At 32.3% G+C, this 13,138-nt stretch overlaps 1 protein-coding gene across 3 annotated transcripts in view; it reads right to left on the bottom strand.

Moving 5' to 3' along the window:
* LOC119641360 overlaps window positions 1-13,138 on the bottom strand; it is a 90,757-nt gene that overhangs the window by 35,442 nt on the left and 42,177 nt on the right. For 2 of the 3 annotated variants that reach the window (XM_038039949.1, XM_038039950.1), the window contains exons 2-5: window positions 12,248-12,340; window positions 10,912-11,150; window positions 10,687-10,842; window positions 7,188-7,283 (exon numbers count right to left, since the gene is read on the bottom strand). In XM_038039949.1, the coding sequence (XP_037895877.1) occupies window positions 7,188-7,283; window positions 10,687-10,842; window positions 10,912-11,150; window positions 12,248-12,340 (584 nt within the window). The remainder of the gene's footprint in view (window positions 1-7,187; window positions 7,284-10,686; window positions 10,843-10,911; window positions 11,151-12,247; window positions 12,341-13,138) is intronic. The other variant, XM_038039951.1, reaches the window with a different exon arrangement.

Genomic DNA, 13,138 nt, shown 5'->3' with positions numbered 1-13,138 from the left:
AAAAAAAAAAAAAAAAAAAAAAAAAAAAATCTTAATAAATAAAGACAAATAAGAAAATTACATTGAGCTGTGGTCGCATCTTTTATGCCCATCACCTTTGAAAAAAAAACATGGAAAAGTGAATCTTCGATATTCTATACTATTGAGTGAGCGTGGTCGAATTCTTCTATTTTTGTGCAGATGTTAAAGGATCATCTACAAAATATATATCAATATAAATAAAGAGCCCGATATCTCAGTTTCTCCCCTTTTCATAAAACACACGTTATCAGCTTTTTTTGTGCTATGTGCGTGTCCTTTGACTGAGTTCGCCGACTTTCGATACGAACCTGGTTGCAATAACTTTGAATATTTTGACAAAAATTGATTTCAAAATCTTGTCTCTTGCGAGCAGCAGAAGTTTGGACATGTATAATTCCACAGAATGTGAAAGAGGGAAGGATAAACAAGCCTAGACGGACACGATCATAACGCAGATATGTTTTTTTTGTAGGATCTCCTGAACTTCCCTCTGCGCGTAGCAGACATTTTGACAAGATTATTCAATTTTACTATTCTATAATGTTTTTCCTGTTCTTCTTTACTCGCATTTTCCATTAATTTCATTTTTGTACACTGTAGGATTATCCGTGAAACCTGTGTCTAAGTATTTATAGTTATATCTTTTGTGATTTAGAAGTAACGAGGAAAAGATCAAATTTTTCTTATTTTGAAAACAAATGTTGTCTCTTGTTACATTTCATTGCAGACGTGCCCTGTAACGGACTTGGCTTATTTTCAATATCAATCTGCTTGCATTAACTTTCCTTATTGCTGCCAAATTTGAAACCGATTGTCTTATTTTTGCAATCAGGAGAATGTGTAAATGGATACGGACAGCCGGACAGATGGACATGCTTAAAACTTTTTAAAATTTGATTATTGTCAAGGGTCTCTAACTCTTTCTGGACGTTGCATACGATTTGGCAAAACGAATATACTTCTCATCCTTTGGTACAAAAAACTAGTAAGAAAGTTGTATTCGTCTTAAGATAAACTTTAACTATTCCGCATTTCAAGCAAACACCAACAAGAAAGTCTCGTTATTTATGCCGAATATTGGTAATAATCAGATGTATTTTTCCAACGATTCTAGATAAGCAGTCTCCCCAAATCGCAAATTAATATAATGTGCACATGGTGTTGAAAATTATATTTTGAAATTTTTCTTTTTTAGGTCTTTTTCATATTTCCGAGAAATAATAATGTGTATGTACTGTCACTTTGTCAAACTCAGTTATAGGGCTACATTAGAGATAGCTATGGTTAAAAGATGGCAAAACAGTTAATGAAATGATGAATTGACGGAAGGATAGACAGACTTAGCATAATAAAACCAGAAAAATAATTAGTTTCCTTTATGAAAAAATCAGGAAATTTCCATTTTTCGTTTTTGAATGAAATAAATGAAAACAAGTAAACAGCTTAGTTTTAATGAAATTTGCAAAAAAAAAAAAAATCTATTTATATTGTTCCTCATTAAGGTTATTAAATTTTATCTAAAACACCGAAGAAAATTTAACTTTATCTTTTAACAATAATTTATCATTCAAGAGATTTTTGTTTTGCATGAGATAATGAAGTTATATGTACACGTGCGTGACTTTTAAAAAAAATATTGCAATAAATGCACAGTTTTTATAGCCAGCAACAAGGATAAACAAGAAGCACACAAAGTCGTTTATTCCGTTTGTAGCATCTAAAAGTAAATATCGAGCGATCTTATCAAAATTCTCAGATAATAAAATGTTTTTAATCAAGTTCACCTAAATCTTTCGCCTATAACTCGTACGGCGAATTATTACTCGATTAACGCCTATAACCTACAAGCGCCACAACTAAACATAGGTGTATAACAAATTGGAAAATATTCATTTTTGCTATAGATTGAAAATTTTGTTATGTATATCTAGGCAAATAAGGTAAATACCTGAAAAAGTAAAACATTGGGACGATGATTGAATATATCGTTGTCAAGCAATGACTTATTATCGTTTATTAATTTGGCAACAAGGCCTAAAAATTGTGATATGAAAATTGGCAACAAAGCCTAAAAATTGTGATATGAAAATTGGCAACAAGGCCTAATAATTTTGATATGAAAATTGACAACAAGGCCGGTGAATGAAATTCCTGAGGAGTATCCAAAATTCGTCACAAAAAGATAATTTGACTTTTCTCATTGTCTTATTAGATATATTCCAGTAAATTTTGTTTTCCCTTCTTCTTTTGATTTATTTTTATTTTAAACTAATTGGTATTAGGTAGTTTTTCAAAAATATTCAATCGAATACCAGTGATAGGGTTAGTTGGCTTTAAACGGCTGGATATACTCGAGTGAATATTAAAAAATATTTATTCAAGCTATGAATATTAATAATTTGAATTTTTACTGTCTAAATATATTTAAATGTTTTTCGAAAATAAATAAAATGTGGTGCAAGGAGGTCTGCCGTACCTTTTATTCTACCGATCGTTTTAGGATCACTTTCTAAATCTAATTAAACTCGTTTGTCCGTTTGTCTGCGTCTTGTTATACACCACATCGCTTATAGTACAAGGGTGTGGATGTTTGTGTGGGTGTAAGCAGCAACCAGTGCGACTGAAGACATATCCATCTTTTATTACATTGATGCCTGTACATCTGTCCCTCCATGCGCCTTGTTTTTTTGCCTTTAACGTACAACTCGCAATCTTTGAGATAACTTAATGAAATATGGCATTCCGACATGTTTTAGCTCAAGGACAAAGGGTGCAGGTCAGGCCACTATTTCCAATGCTTCGCATATAAAGCCTTATTTTGAAATGTTATTATAGAAATAATTGTAGGACGGTGTGCAGTGTCTTATGGTGGGCCATGGTCCACTACTGTATTTTAAACTCTAACAAACTTGGCAGATAAATGCCAAAGGAAATCTAATCAACTTTCTTGACTTTAAGAACTAATTAAATCACATTACAGACCGCATGGTAACCTGAAGACGTCATTAGCTTCTATGATGCTTAACAAGTTTTTGGAGTATTCTTTGTATTTTTTAAATAAAAATGTTGAGTCTTAAGATCATTTAAAAATTCTACAACAGACTTTGAGCCTTTACTTTATATGAAGCTCAAAGAAAGAAAATTCTTGCACCCCTTCGCACAAGTTAGGTTTAAGTGTTAGCTGGACTTGAGTGCAACTTCTCCTCCAAATTTGTATGGCATAGAACGGACATGCTTTCAATTAACTTTAATCACTTTATTTTATTTAAAAACTTTTCTTTATAATATTTTTGAATTTTATCATATTTATTTATAAAAAAAAATTTTTTTTAATTTTTGTTTAATTTCAATTTCTTTCACTGATGGTATCTGAAAATTAATTCATTTTTATTATTTATCTCACGTTATCTTATATTTTACTTTCAATATTGTTCGCATTAAACACGATTTTGTTTTTAAAAATTTTTTTACTTATATTTATAACGTTTTCAAGAAATGTGTTTACACGTTGGCGCGCGTCTGGCGACTGAATATAGTCTATTGACTATATTTGATAAATTTAAAAAAAAAAAAAAAAAAAAAAAAAAAAAACTAAATAAATAAATAAATGTACGTACACGAATGCATGCGTATATGTATGTTTAGGCACATACATGTTTTTATTTATTTACTTACTTTTTTTAATATTTTCGAAGTTGAAAGAAAGAAAAAAAAAAAAAAATGCAAAAGATTTTCCACTACATGTGAGTGATATCGTTTTAACTTCATTTCATATTCGTGTGCTTGCTTATGTATGAGTGTGTCATCTTTTTACTTGTTTAAGTGTTAGTGTAAGTGTTAAGCTAGGTAGGCGTGTGTGTGTGTATGTGTATGTTGTATGTTGATTATTTTGTGTTTATTTCTAATTTTTCGCTTTAGTTTGTGTGACATTACTCGTTACTTGTTTGCAGATATGGTTCATATGAGTTATTACTTTCTTGTTGCTTGCTTGCTTGCTTGCTTGTTTTTATTTTTGTTCACAGCCGGTATATTAATTATTACATTTTATTTGTTATAAACTTGACCATTAATTACCTTATAAAGTCTTGTTAATTATCATTAATTTTTTTTGTCTTTTCTGTTTTTTTTTTTTTTTTTTTTTTTTTTTTTTTTTTTGCTAATGAATATAAAAATAATTATAAAAGAGAAGATTTTTCTTCTTCTCCTTTGAAATGCTTAGCGATTATATTGAATGAGATGCAAAGAGGACTTTTTCCACTAACTTTACAATTAACGTAATTACAATTTCGGAAGAGTTACAGTACAGTTATCTGTAATGCTTATTAATGAATGAATGAATGACTTAGCGAAAGTCTCCAATCTACCCATAACCGGCTATTTCATGGCTTTTAACCTAATTAAGGAAGAGTTTTGTGGGCTTTGCTTTGCCTTTTATTTCCTTTAAGGATTTCTAGGAGAAAATGCATACAGATGGCAAGCGATCAAAGCACAACTGAAACTCGTTTCGTAATGATTAAGGACGTACCTACTAGCCCTTAAACCAGCTCAGCAATAGAAATTCCTACAAACGAATATATAACGACAATTGGGGCGTGCATAGAGGCAATTTTCGTAGGTTCCATAAATTAGGAGAGTTCAAGGCGAATTTATTTTTAATATTAGGTTGTGAGCATCAAATTGCAGGTTATTTACTCGAACTTGTAATCAATAACAATAACAAATCAACCTATTAAAACAAGTTTTCACAGATCAGTGTACAGCTACTGAAGTACTTAAAAAAACTTTAATAATTAAAAAAAAAAACGGATAAGAGAATGATATTCGGCTCTGCCCGCATCTTTTATACACTCAACCACTTGTATCTTAACAGTTGAAAAATTAAATTTCCATACTCAATATTGTTGAGCGGCACTGTAGGCGTGCACTTCGACCGATTTAGATCATCTTCAAACTTTTTTGCCAAACTCAAATCCAGGACAATATATAGAATACTCATTACATAAATGGGAGGAGGGACGGATGTATATACTTAAACCGATTGAAATTTTTATTGCTTTGTAAGGTCTCTGGAGCTTCCTTCTGCGTGTTGAAAACATTTGTGATAGGTATAAAAACAGAAATTTTATTGCATTTTCACTTATCACGGAATATCGAAAAAATATAAAGCTTATAAATAGAGAGTATGTTAGTCTCCAATACGATGCCGTTAGTGAATAAAAATTTAATGAAAAAACAAATTAAAATGTTATGGTCGGGTAAAGCTATTTGATAGCGTCTTTTCAAATAAAAGATTTTATGTGGGTAGCTATCGTACAAATAGTTCAAAGCAATATATTTTCAATAGCATTCATCTTTGGGTAGGAGTGAGTGTGTCGAATGCTGTTAAAATATGGCGGAAATTGTGGCAAGTTCGCTGATTATAAACTTATACGACAGTATATGAGGTAAATAAACGGACAGACAGACAGATGTCCTTTAATCGATTGCTAACGTAATGCTGAGTGCCATTAAAGGGTAGGACCTCTTCTAGTATTGCATACACTGGCGTGAATTGTTCTACACGCATCTACACCAAGCGATGTAGGATAGAAAAAAAAAGTTTGTAAAAAGCTGAACACTTTTTCGATCATCTTCGAGATAGATATTTAGAAAGGTATTACAATTATCTACGAGGACTATGTAAAAATAATCTTAACTGGCTTATTAACATTCTTAAAGATCTAACATTAACAAAGATCTTGAAGAAAAACGTTGAAGGCGTAACTATGGGATCCCCAATGAGTGAACATAGGTGTGTCGTGGTGCTACCTGTAAACATTGAATGTTGCTTTTATGTCTCTCGCTTTTGAGAGTCGTACTGTCAACTGCGAGGAGGGTTTAAAGCTTGCTGTCTATAAGCCGGCGACGGGTTTTTCTCTTCGAAGCTTAAGAGGTACTCCTGAAGAGGGCTCACTTTTCTAATGAATGAATTCTCTTTTACAGACGTCATCAAACCGCATGATGGCCAATGATATTTAAGGGGGCTGCAAAACCCTCTGCGAAGATTTCTTTCAAATCTTTACAGCGATCCTGTAAAGCTCGTTATACACTATAAGTAGTAAAAGACAAATTTAGAAAAATTTCTTCTCGTTGTGATAAAAGCCCGCCTACTTCTCGATCGATAGATCGATATTTCATGTATTAAAGAGGCTGAATATTTCTATTTCCTCCATTGAACCGTTATCGAGTACTTTTTAGAAATCCATACCAATGTTAAGTTTACATGTTTGTTTCCGTCTATCGGTAAATGATCGATCATAAAAATCGTTCTATGATCGACCATCATTCCTAGAGTTGAATATTCGAATTATTTGATATTAACAAGCAAAATATATGGTTTCTTGTACATATATACAAAAAATTTTTTTAAAAACTTGATTACATTTGTTTTAGAGATAACTTACTTAATATTATCTAAACACTTGAATTCTTTACAAAATGAATCTTATCGTAATAATATTTTTGTATTAAAAAAAAAAAAACAGATAAGAATTAACTTAACTTAAGTTATTGATAAGTGGTGAAAAACGAAAGCAAAACGTGTTTTGAAAAATAAAACCAAAAAAAAAATTTAAGGTTTTGTTACGGAAGGTCACCCTTATATGAGCACGTAGAAGAAATTCTTAAAATATCATCAAGGCGTGTATACTAGAATATGGTAACAGATACTATTTTTCCTATATGCGTAAAAGTTATTTTTTCTACTTTTTTTTTTCTAATTTAATCATTAAAGTGTAACAACAGTAAGAAAAAAAAATTTTTTTTTTTTATTGACAGTTAAATTAATAGAAAAATTCCCGATAAGTAACGATAATCGTGTCATAATTGTTAGCTAACAAGCAATATTATATAACTGACAATAATAATAATAAAAAAAATAAAAAATAAAAAAAATAGCTAAAATAAAAAATTAATATTTTATCTTTATATGTATAGTAGTAAGAATGCTTAAGTGTGGTTAACAACAGCAAAGAAAACAATAAAACTGAATAAAATAAATAGACCTCTAGTTAATTTAGAGACTAAAATGGTAACTAATACTAGTAAGAATTAGTTGTTATAGACAAGCTTTTTAGCCCTTTCTTTCTTTTTGTTTACATTTATCATTTATTTGCATCATCACTCACCGCCTTGCTGCAGTAAACTTCGTTGATTTAAAGCGTTTTCCATATTTAGAAAAATCTCACTCAACGCTAAGTGATGTTTATCGAAAACTTGCAAATCTACAATACCAGCACATAATATACATACATATATATAAATGAGTGAGTGAGTAAGTAATGAAAATCAACGTTTGAAAAAAAGGTAAAAAAAACATTTGCGAAAAAAGCTTTCTCACAATATAACAAAAATAACAACATTTGCTAAAAACTGTGTTTCATGTTATGAATTAAAACTTTGCTAACTTTTTAAAGTAAACGTTATTTTTTTTTTAATTTTTATAAAAAAAAAAAAAAAAAAAAAAATGTATACTCGAATATGGCCGAATCTTTCATAGATCCATCACCTTTACCTTAGGAAAAAAAAGGGCATAAGGTATTTTTTCCATTTTTATTGTGACAGTGTACGATCACTAAAAATATATTGAATATATAGAATTTTTTATCTTAATATAGCACTCAATAAGTTCGTAGAATGATATACACATATAGAATGATCGACTATTCACGAATTCATGTGATTTTTAGATAGAATCATCTTTCAAAAGGAATATGTTGAAATACCCTGGCATACCTACGATTACTTTACAAGTCCCAGTGGTGCTACACCTAGAGTTTACATTTTCCCGGAGCGTGACTCTCATACAACCGTAAATTTCAAACTAATTTTGCTTGAAAATTGGGAGCTTGTTCAAACTCATAAGGATTCCCCAATAGTGGTGCCCTCTAAATATCATCCTACGTTCTTATTGAGTGTTGAATTATATCTGTTTTGATTTATAAATAATAAGCGAGAAACTTAATTTATTTTTTTCTATCAATTTTTGTTGTGTAGACGTTTCAATCCGTGCCCTATAGTTACCTGCCTGCAGGAACTGTCAATGTTTTTCCCAGATTCGCGCTGATACCTTAATTTTTGCTAAGAGGAGCACATTAACCACAGACAGCTACATGGAGTGACGATCGGACGAATGTACAAGCCTGAATTGGTGTCGAATTTATTACCAACCAAGAATGCGTATACGTTAAAAGGCCTCTGCATCTTCTCTCTGAGTGTGGCAAACGTTTTGACAAAGTATTGTCATCCTTCGCTGATGGATGTAAAATGCTAAACTTTTAGGAAACTTAAGGAAACATTCATTTTCAAAGCCCTAGAGTCTTTTAAAAAATACTTGTTTTTTTCATACCCATCATTGGAAGCACGTTGACCCTATGTAAAAAATGTTATACAACCTAGCATAGAAATTCTTATCCTTGCTGAACTCAGCCAGTTCTCTCTTGTTGATTTGCTGATTCACAGAAGCACAAATTCGTAATAAAAACCGAATAATATAAGCGTTCCGCCCCACACTACGTTTGCAATGATCGATATTTTTCCCTGCCTCTGTGGCATAAAACACTATTTTTCTGAAATCACATATCGGAATGAGCCGCTGAGATGGCTAACTTTTGGGAAAGATACATCCGCCACGGGAACGTTATAAAATACATAGACTACATCTAATGTTTTCTCAAGATATTCATTCGGTTGCTCACTTGTCGTAATAAGCAAAGTTGTAACAAAATTTAGAACGAGGGAAAGCGATTACTGAAAAGTTTATGTTGCTTCACAAATAAAAGGTATCCTTTAGCCAAAGGAAAACTTCAAAAAGTCCGCAGGAAAACTAGACAACAAAAAATCTTATATGCATCGAACGTTCACGGCCACGAGTTGTACTTCGTAGGCCTTTCCCATTATTATGAATCTTATTAATTCACGTAAAAGAATCCACAAGTTTCACTTAATATATTTTATGAAAGATAAAATCATTATCAAATTTCGGCGAAACCTAAAATATTCTCAAGGACATTTTCTGGCAGAGGGAGTTAAGCTTAAGTTAGAATGCTGAAGAGAAATGCAACTATTGAGAGTGCGAATCATTTCAGCCTGTTTTCTAAGAAAGACAGTGTAAGCAGTGTCGTGGGGCGCTAAATAAAACTATGATTTATTCATTTGAAAATACTATCTTTAAGGTGTCTGCCAATTTTCAAGTTGAAGCATATATAAAAGAATTCCTTGGACCTTTGAGCAAACGCAATTTCCGGGAAACTTTACTTCCTCTTATCCGAAGATGAGCGTTGCTAAATCTTTACGATTAATGAACAGCATATCAAAAGCCCAAATAACCTTGACACAGACGACTCGAACGGAACTCAGTGGCGGCTCGGTTTGGCGGCTGTCAACTCGACATGGTTTGTCTATCTATCGCCAAGCAGTGCTACCAACAACAAATGCAATCAAGGCAAAATAATGACTAAGGCACAGTGGGTTTCTATTATGCAGGAATTCGACCCCATTCAGTGAAATCCGCTTAGGAAATGTTTGCAGTCCTAGTCTGGAATATCCTACTGCTGCTACCTATTCGCTGTTACCAGCAGACGGTACTCCTTCAATAGGTGAGATATTGTTTGCCGGAATGGAGCTTCCTTTCTTATGACGATATTCAACTACTACCACTTACGGTAGTAGTCTCCGAAGACAGAATGCTTTTTTCGAGATGGAATTCGAAAATTGCCTAAGAGGTCGAAAAACTTAGCCGCCACCGATGAACAATTATATGCTTTATCGGATCATTCATTTTGTTCTAAAAATGAACGTAAAGCATCAAAAACAAGACCCGAACTAATCTATATTTCCAAAAAAACTATTGCTTCTTTTCTAGAAAATATTGAAGGATTTATAGCGTTCTCTCACGTCGATTTCAAGGCAACAATACACTAAACTCTTCTACGTATCCGCCTCAAAATATATATGTTCTGTTAAATATAACTATATGATATCTGATATGACAACACAATTCAATCAAAAACTTTTAATAAGCCATAATAAGACAAGGGCAGATAGTTTAATCTATTTACGACAAAATTTAACCTCAAAAAAATAAAAAACATAACCGCTGGTGAGTACGAAAACATTTGGCTTAAATCGAAAATGACTTATATTTTGTTTTGAAAATTTGATATTTTAGAAATATAATCTTTCGCCTTCCTATACCCTACACCACTTGTGCTACAAGAGGATATTAAGTTTGTACTGATCTATGGAACACGCAGAAGGACTTGAGATAGACTACACTTTTATTATACCGTTCGATTCAAAATCGCATTCTGATTTCATTTAACCGCGTCCGTCCGTCTTCATTTCTTAGGCTCAAGTTACACATCTAAGGATGTCTATCTGCCTGTCCGGCTATCTGTCTGTTCATCTTGTTTTCTTATGACTCGTAATTTTGGAGATATTTTGATTAATTTTAACCCAAGGAATACATTAAGTATCGGACTACTTTTTCGACCATTTTTCATATAACGCTCCATTTTGAAAAGTCTTTATACGAATAAACAGTGGTGTAGGGTGATGTAGGGTATTTATTGTGGATGGTAACCCAGTAATTATAGTGTTTTCACCTGTTTTTTATTATTTACTTACAATTTTCACTTTTCGATAACTGATTCACTGAAATAGTATCTAAATTTCCACCTAACAATTTGCTCACAATCTCTTCAACGTATTCTCGTATTTTTAATTTTTGTTCGGCTGTTATTATTGTAGAGTTGGCACCAATTTGACTAACACTGTCAAAATCTATAAAATAAACAATAAACAAAATTAAAAAAAAATTTTTTTTTTTTATAAATAAAATCATGTACATACTTATCGTATTATCGTTGCATTCATTGATTGGAATAAATATTTCGCTACGCGCTCTTAAGGGATAAACTAATTTGTCTTCATTAAATGAGAATTGTTCAGCTACCCATGACGAAGTTTGAGCCATAGATTCCTTAGATTTTTGGCACAAATCGCATTCCCATAAAGCGACTTTCGGTAGCCAGTTGGCACATTTGAAACTTCGACAAGTGGACTTTAAACAAAGCCAACATTTCACAAAACTGTAAAGATATATAAAAAAATTTGTTTTTAATTGCTTTTGTTTTCCTTTAAATTTTTTTTTGCCCTTTTTACACCTATCGCCGAAGGATGAGGGGTCTATTCGCTTTATCAAAACGTTTGCAACGACCAGAAGGAAGGCTCACAGGGCACACAAACCGTTCATTTTCTTGATCACCATGCAATTCAGAATCGATTTCAGTATGTCCGTCTGTCTGTCTGTGTCGTGTTGTAAACATTGAAGCTATCTACTCCAAATTTGACAGAAACATAGCAAGTTTTTGCACGCAGGTTGGTTTTGAAAATCGGACAAATCGGTCGAAGGATACGTCTACAAAACTGCGTAAAGAGAGAACACCTTTGTTTTTTAAAGGGAGTGAAAAATTGATTTTTTGCGCATTACTCTTAAACTACAGCAGAAAAATTTATCAAAATTTGAATCTCTATTCGATAGATTATGTTGTAGTATCTCCACAATAGCGGAAAATATCAGCCACGCCTACTCAATTTTTTAGTGTACCTTTATAACACGCAGAAACAGGCCTCAGAAACCCAATAAAGTATACGAATTTTTGGCGAATTTCAAACTCGAAATGAAACCAATCATGTCCGTCCGTTTAACTCTCCATCTGTCCACCTATATGACGGAGACAAACAAGTTCGAAAAAAGCCATAAAGGGTATAAATTCTTGATCAGTTTTAAATTTGAAATGCGTCTAAACAAATCCGTCTGTCTTTCTGTCTGTTTGTGGTATATGCGAAAAGCGTTCTCCCGTTATCGAGAAGAAAGATGTCGCCAACAAACTTGCAAAAGAATTCAGTTTGGAAATGAGCTAAACTTTTCAAGGTACACGCTTACAATGCCCATACATCTACACGAAAAATAGTTTTATTTTGAAAATTGAAAAAATCAGCCACGCCCATTCCATATTATAGAGCGTGAAAATATAGTTCTTTTCCGTTTTCTCATGTTTCTTAGTATAACGGTGATGGGTATAAAAGATTCGGTCACGATCGAATATAATTTTCTTACTTGTTTTCTATTAAAAATGCATTCCATTTCACTCTCCATTCACTTCACATTTCATTGTTTACTTACCTCTTCACATCCTCGGGGTTTATTTCTGTGCAGCAGACATTGCAAAAATGTCTTTCATCCAACGATTTCTTTCGATTTCTTTCATTTAATTTACTGCATAGATAGAAAAGAAAAGAAAACAATTGATAAGTAATTTAATATTTTTTTCGAGAGCCGGAGAATTTATTCTTGGTTTTTAAAGGAAGTTAAGAGATATTAGCAAAAAATATAATATAATAAGATAATAAGACAAATAATAAGATTTTTTGATTTGTGGTTTCTGCGATGATCACCTTTCTGTAGCAACTTTGGTGTCTTACTGTTTGTGTCAATGACAACTGCTGCCGCCTGATGAGTTAGCGAACTTAAAAGGACCTATTATGACATTAATGTAAATTTTCATTATACCACAACAGAAGGTCCACGAAACCTTATAGGATGTTGAGTAAGGAGCAATGACTTTTTCACATGAAAGAGTTATCTTTTAGCGTAAGTTATACTAAATATGGGTAAAGAAATAAAGTGTAAAGAGCAAAAAGTTTTGATTGTCCTTTGGATTCTTGTTTAATTCGAAGAATAATGCTATTGAGATGTAATGGGCGATGAAAATAATTTGCGTTACGGTGTCTAAAGCGCAAATAACTACGATGCGGAAAATGCGAACAAGCAACAAATAAAATGATTATTATATTCGGTCCTGTCCGAATCTTTTATACCCATCTTCGTTATCCTAGAAAAGGCTAAGGAGAAAAACTAAATTTTTTTATTCTATAACATTGGATGGGCGTGGTTGATTTTTTCTACTTTTACAATAAAAGTAGAAGTTTCTCGCCGCAGCAACAAGCACGAGAGGCGAAGCTGTACTCAATTTTCTTCGCTTACGCGTGTTGGAGAGAGTCCTTTGAAAAGTTT

Source organism: Glossina fuscipes, unplaced genomic scaffold, assembly GCF_014805625.2.
Source record: "Glossina fuscipes isolate IAEA_lab_2018 unplaced genomic scaffold, Yale_Gfus_2 148, whole genome shotgun sequence".
Lineage (NCBI taxonomy): Eukaryota > Metazoa > Arthropoda > Insecta > Diptera > Glossinidae > Glossina > Glossina fuscipes.
This window is presented reverse-complemented; position numbering and strand designations above follow the sequence as displayed.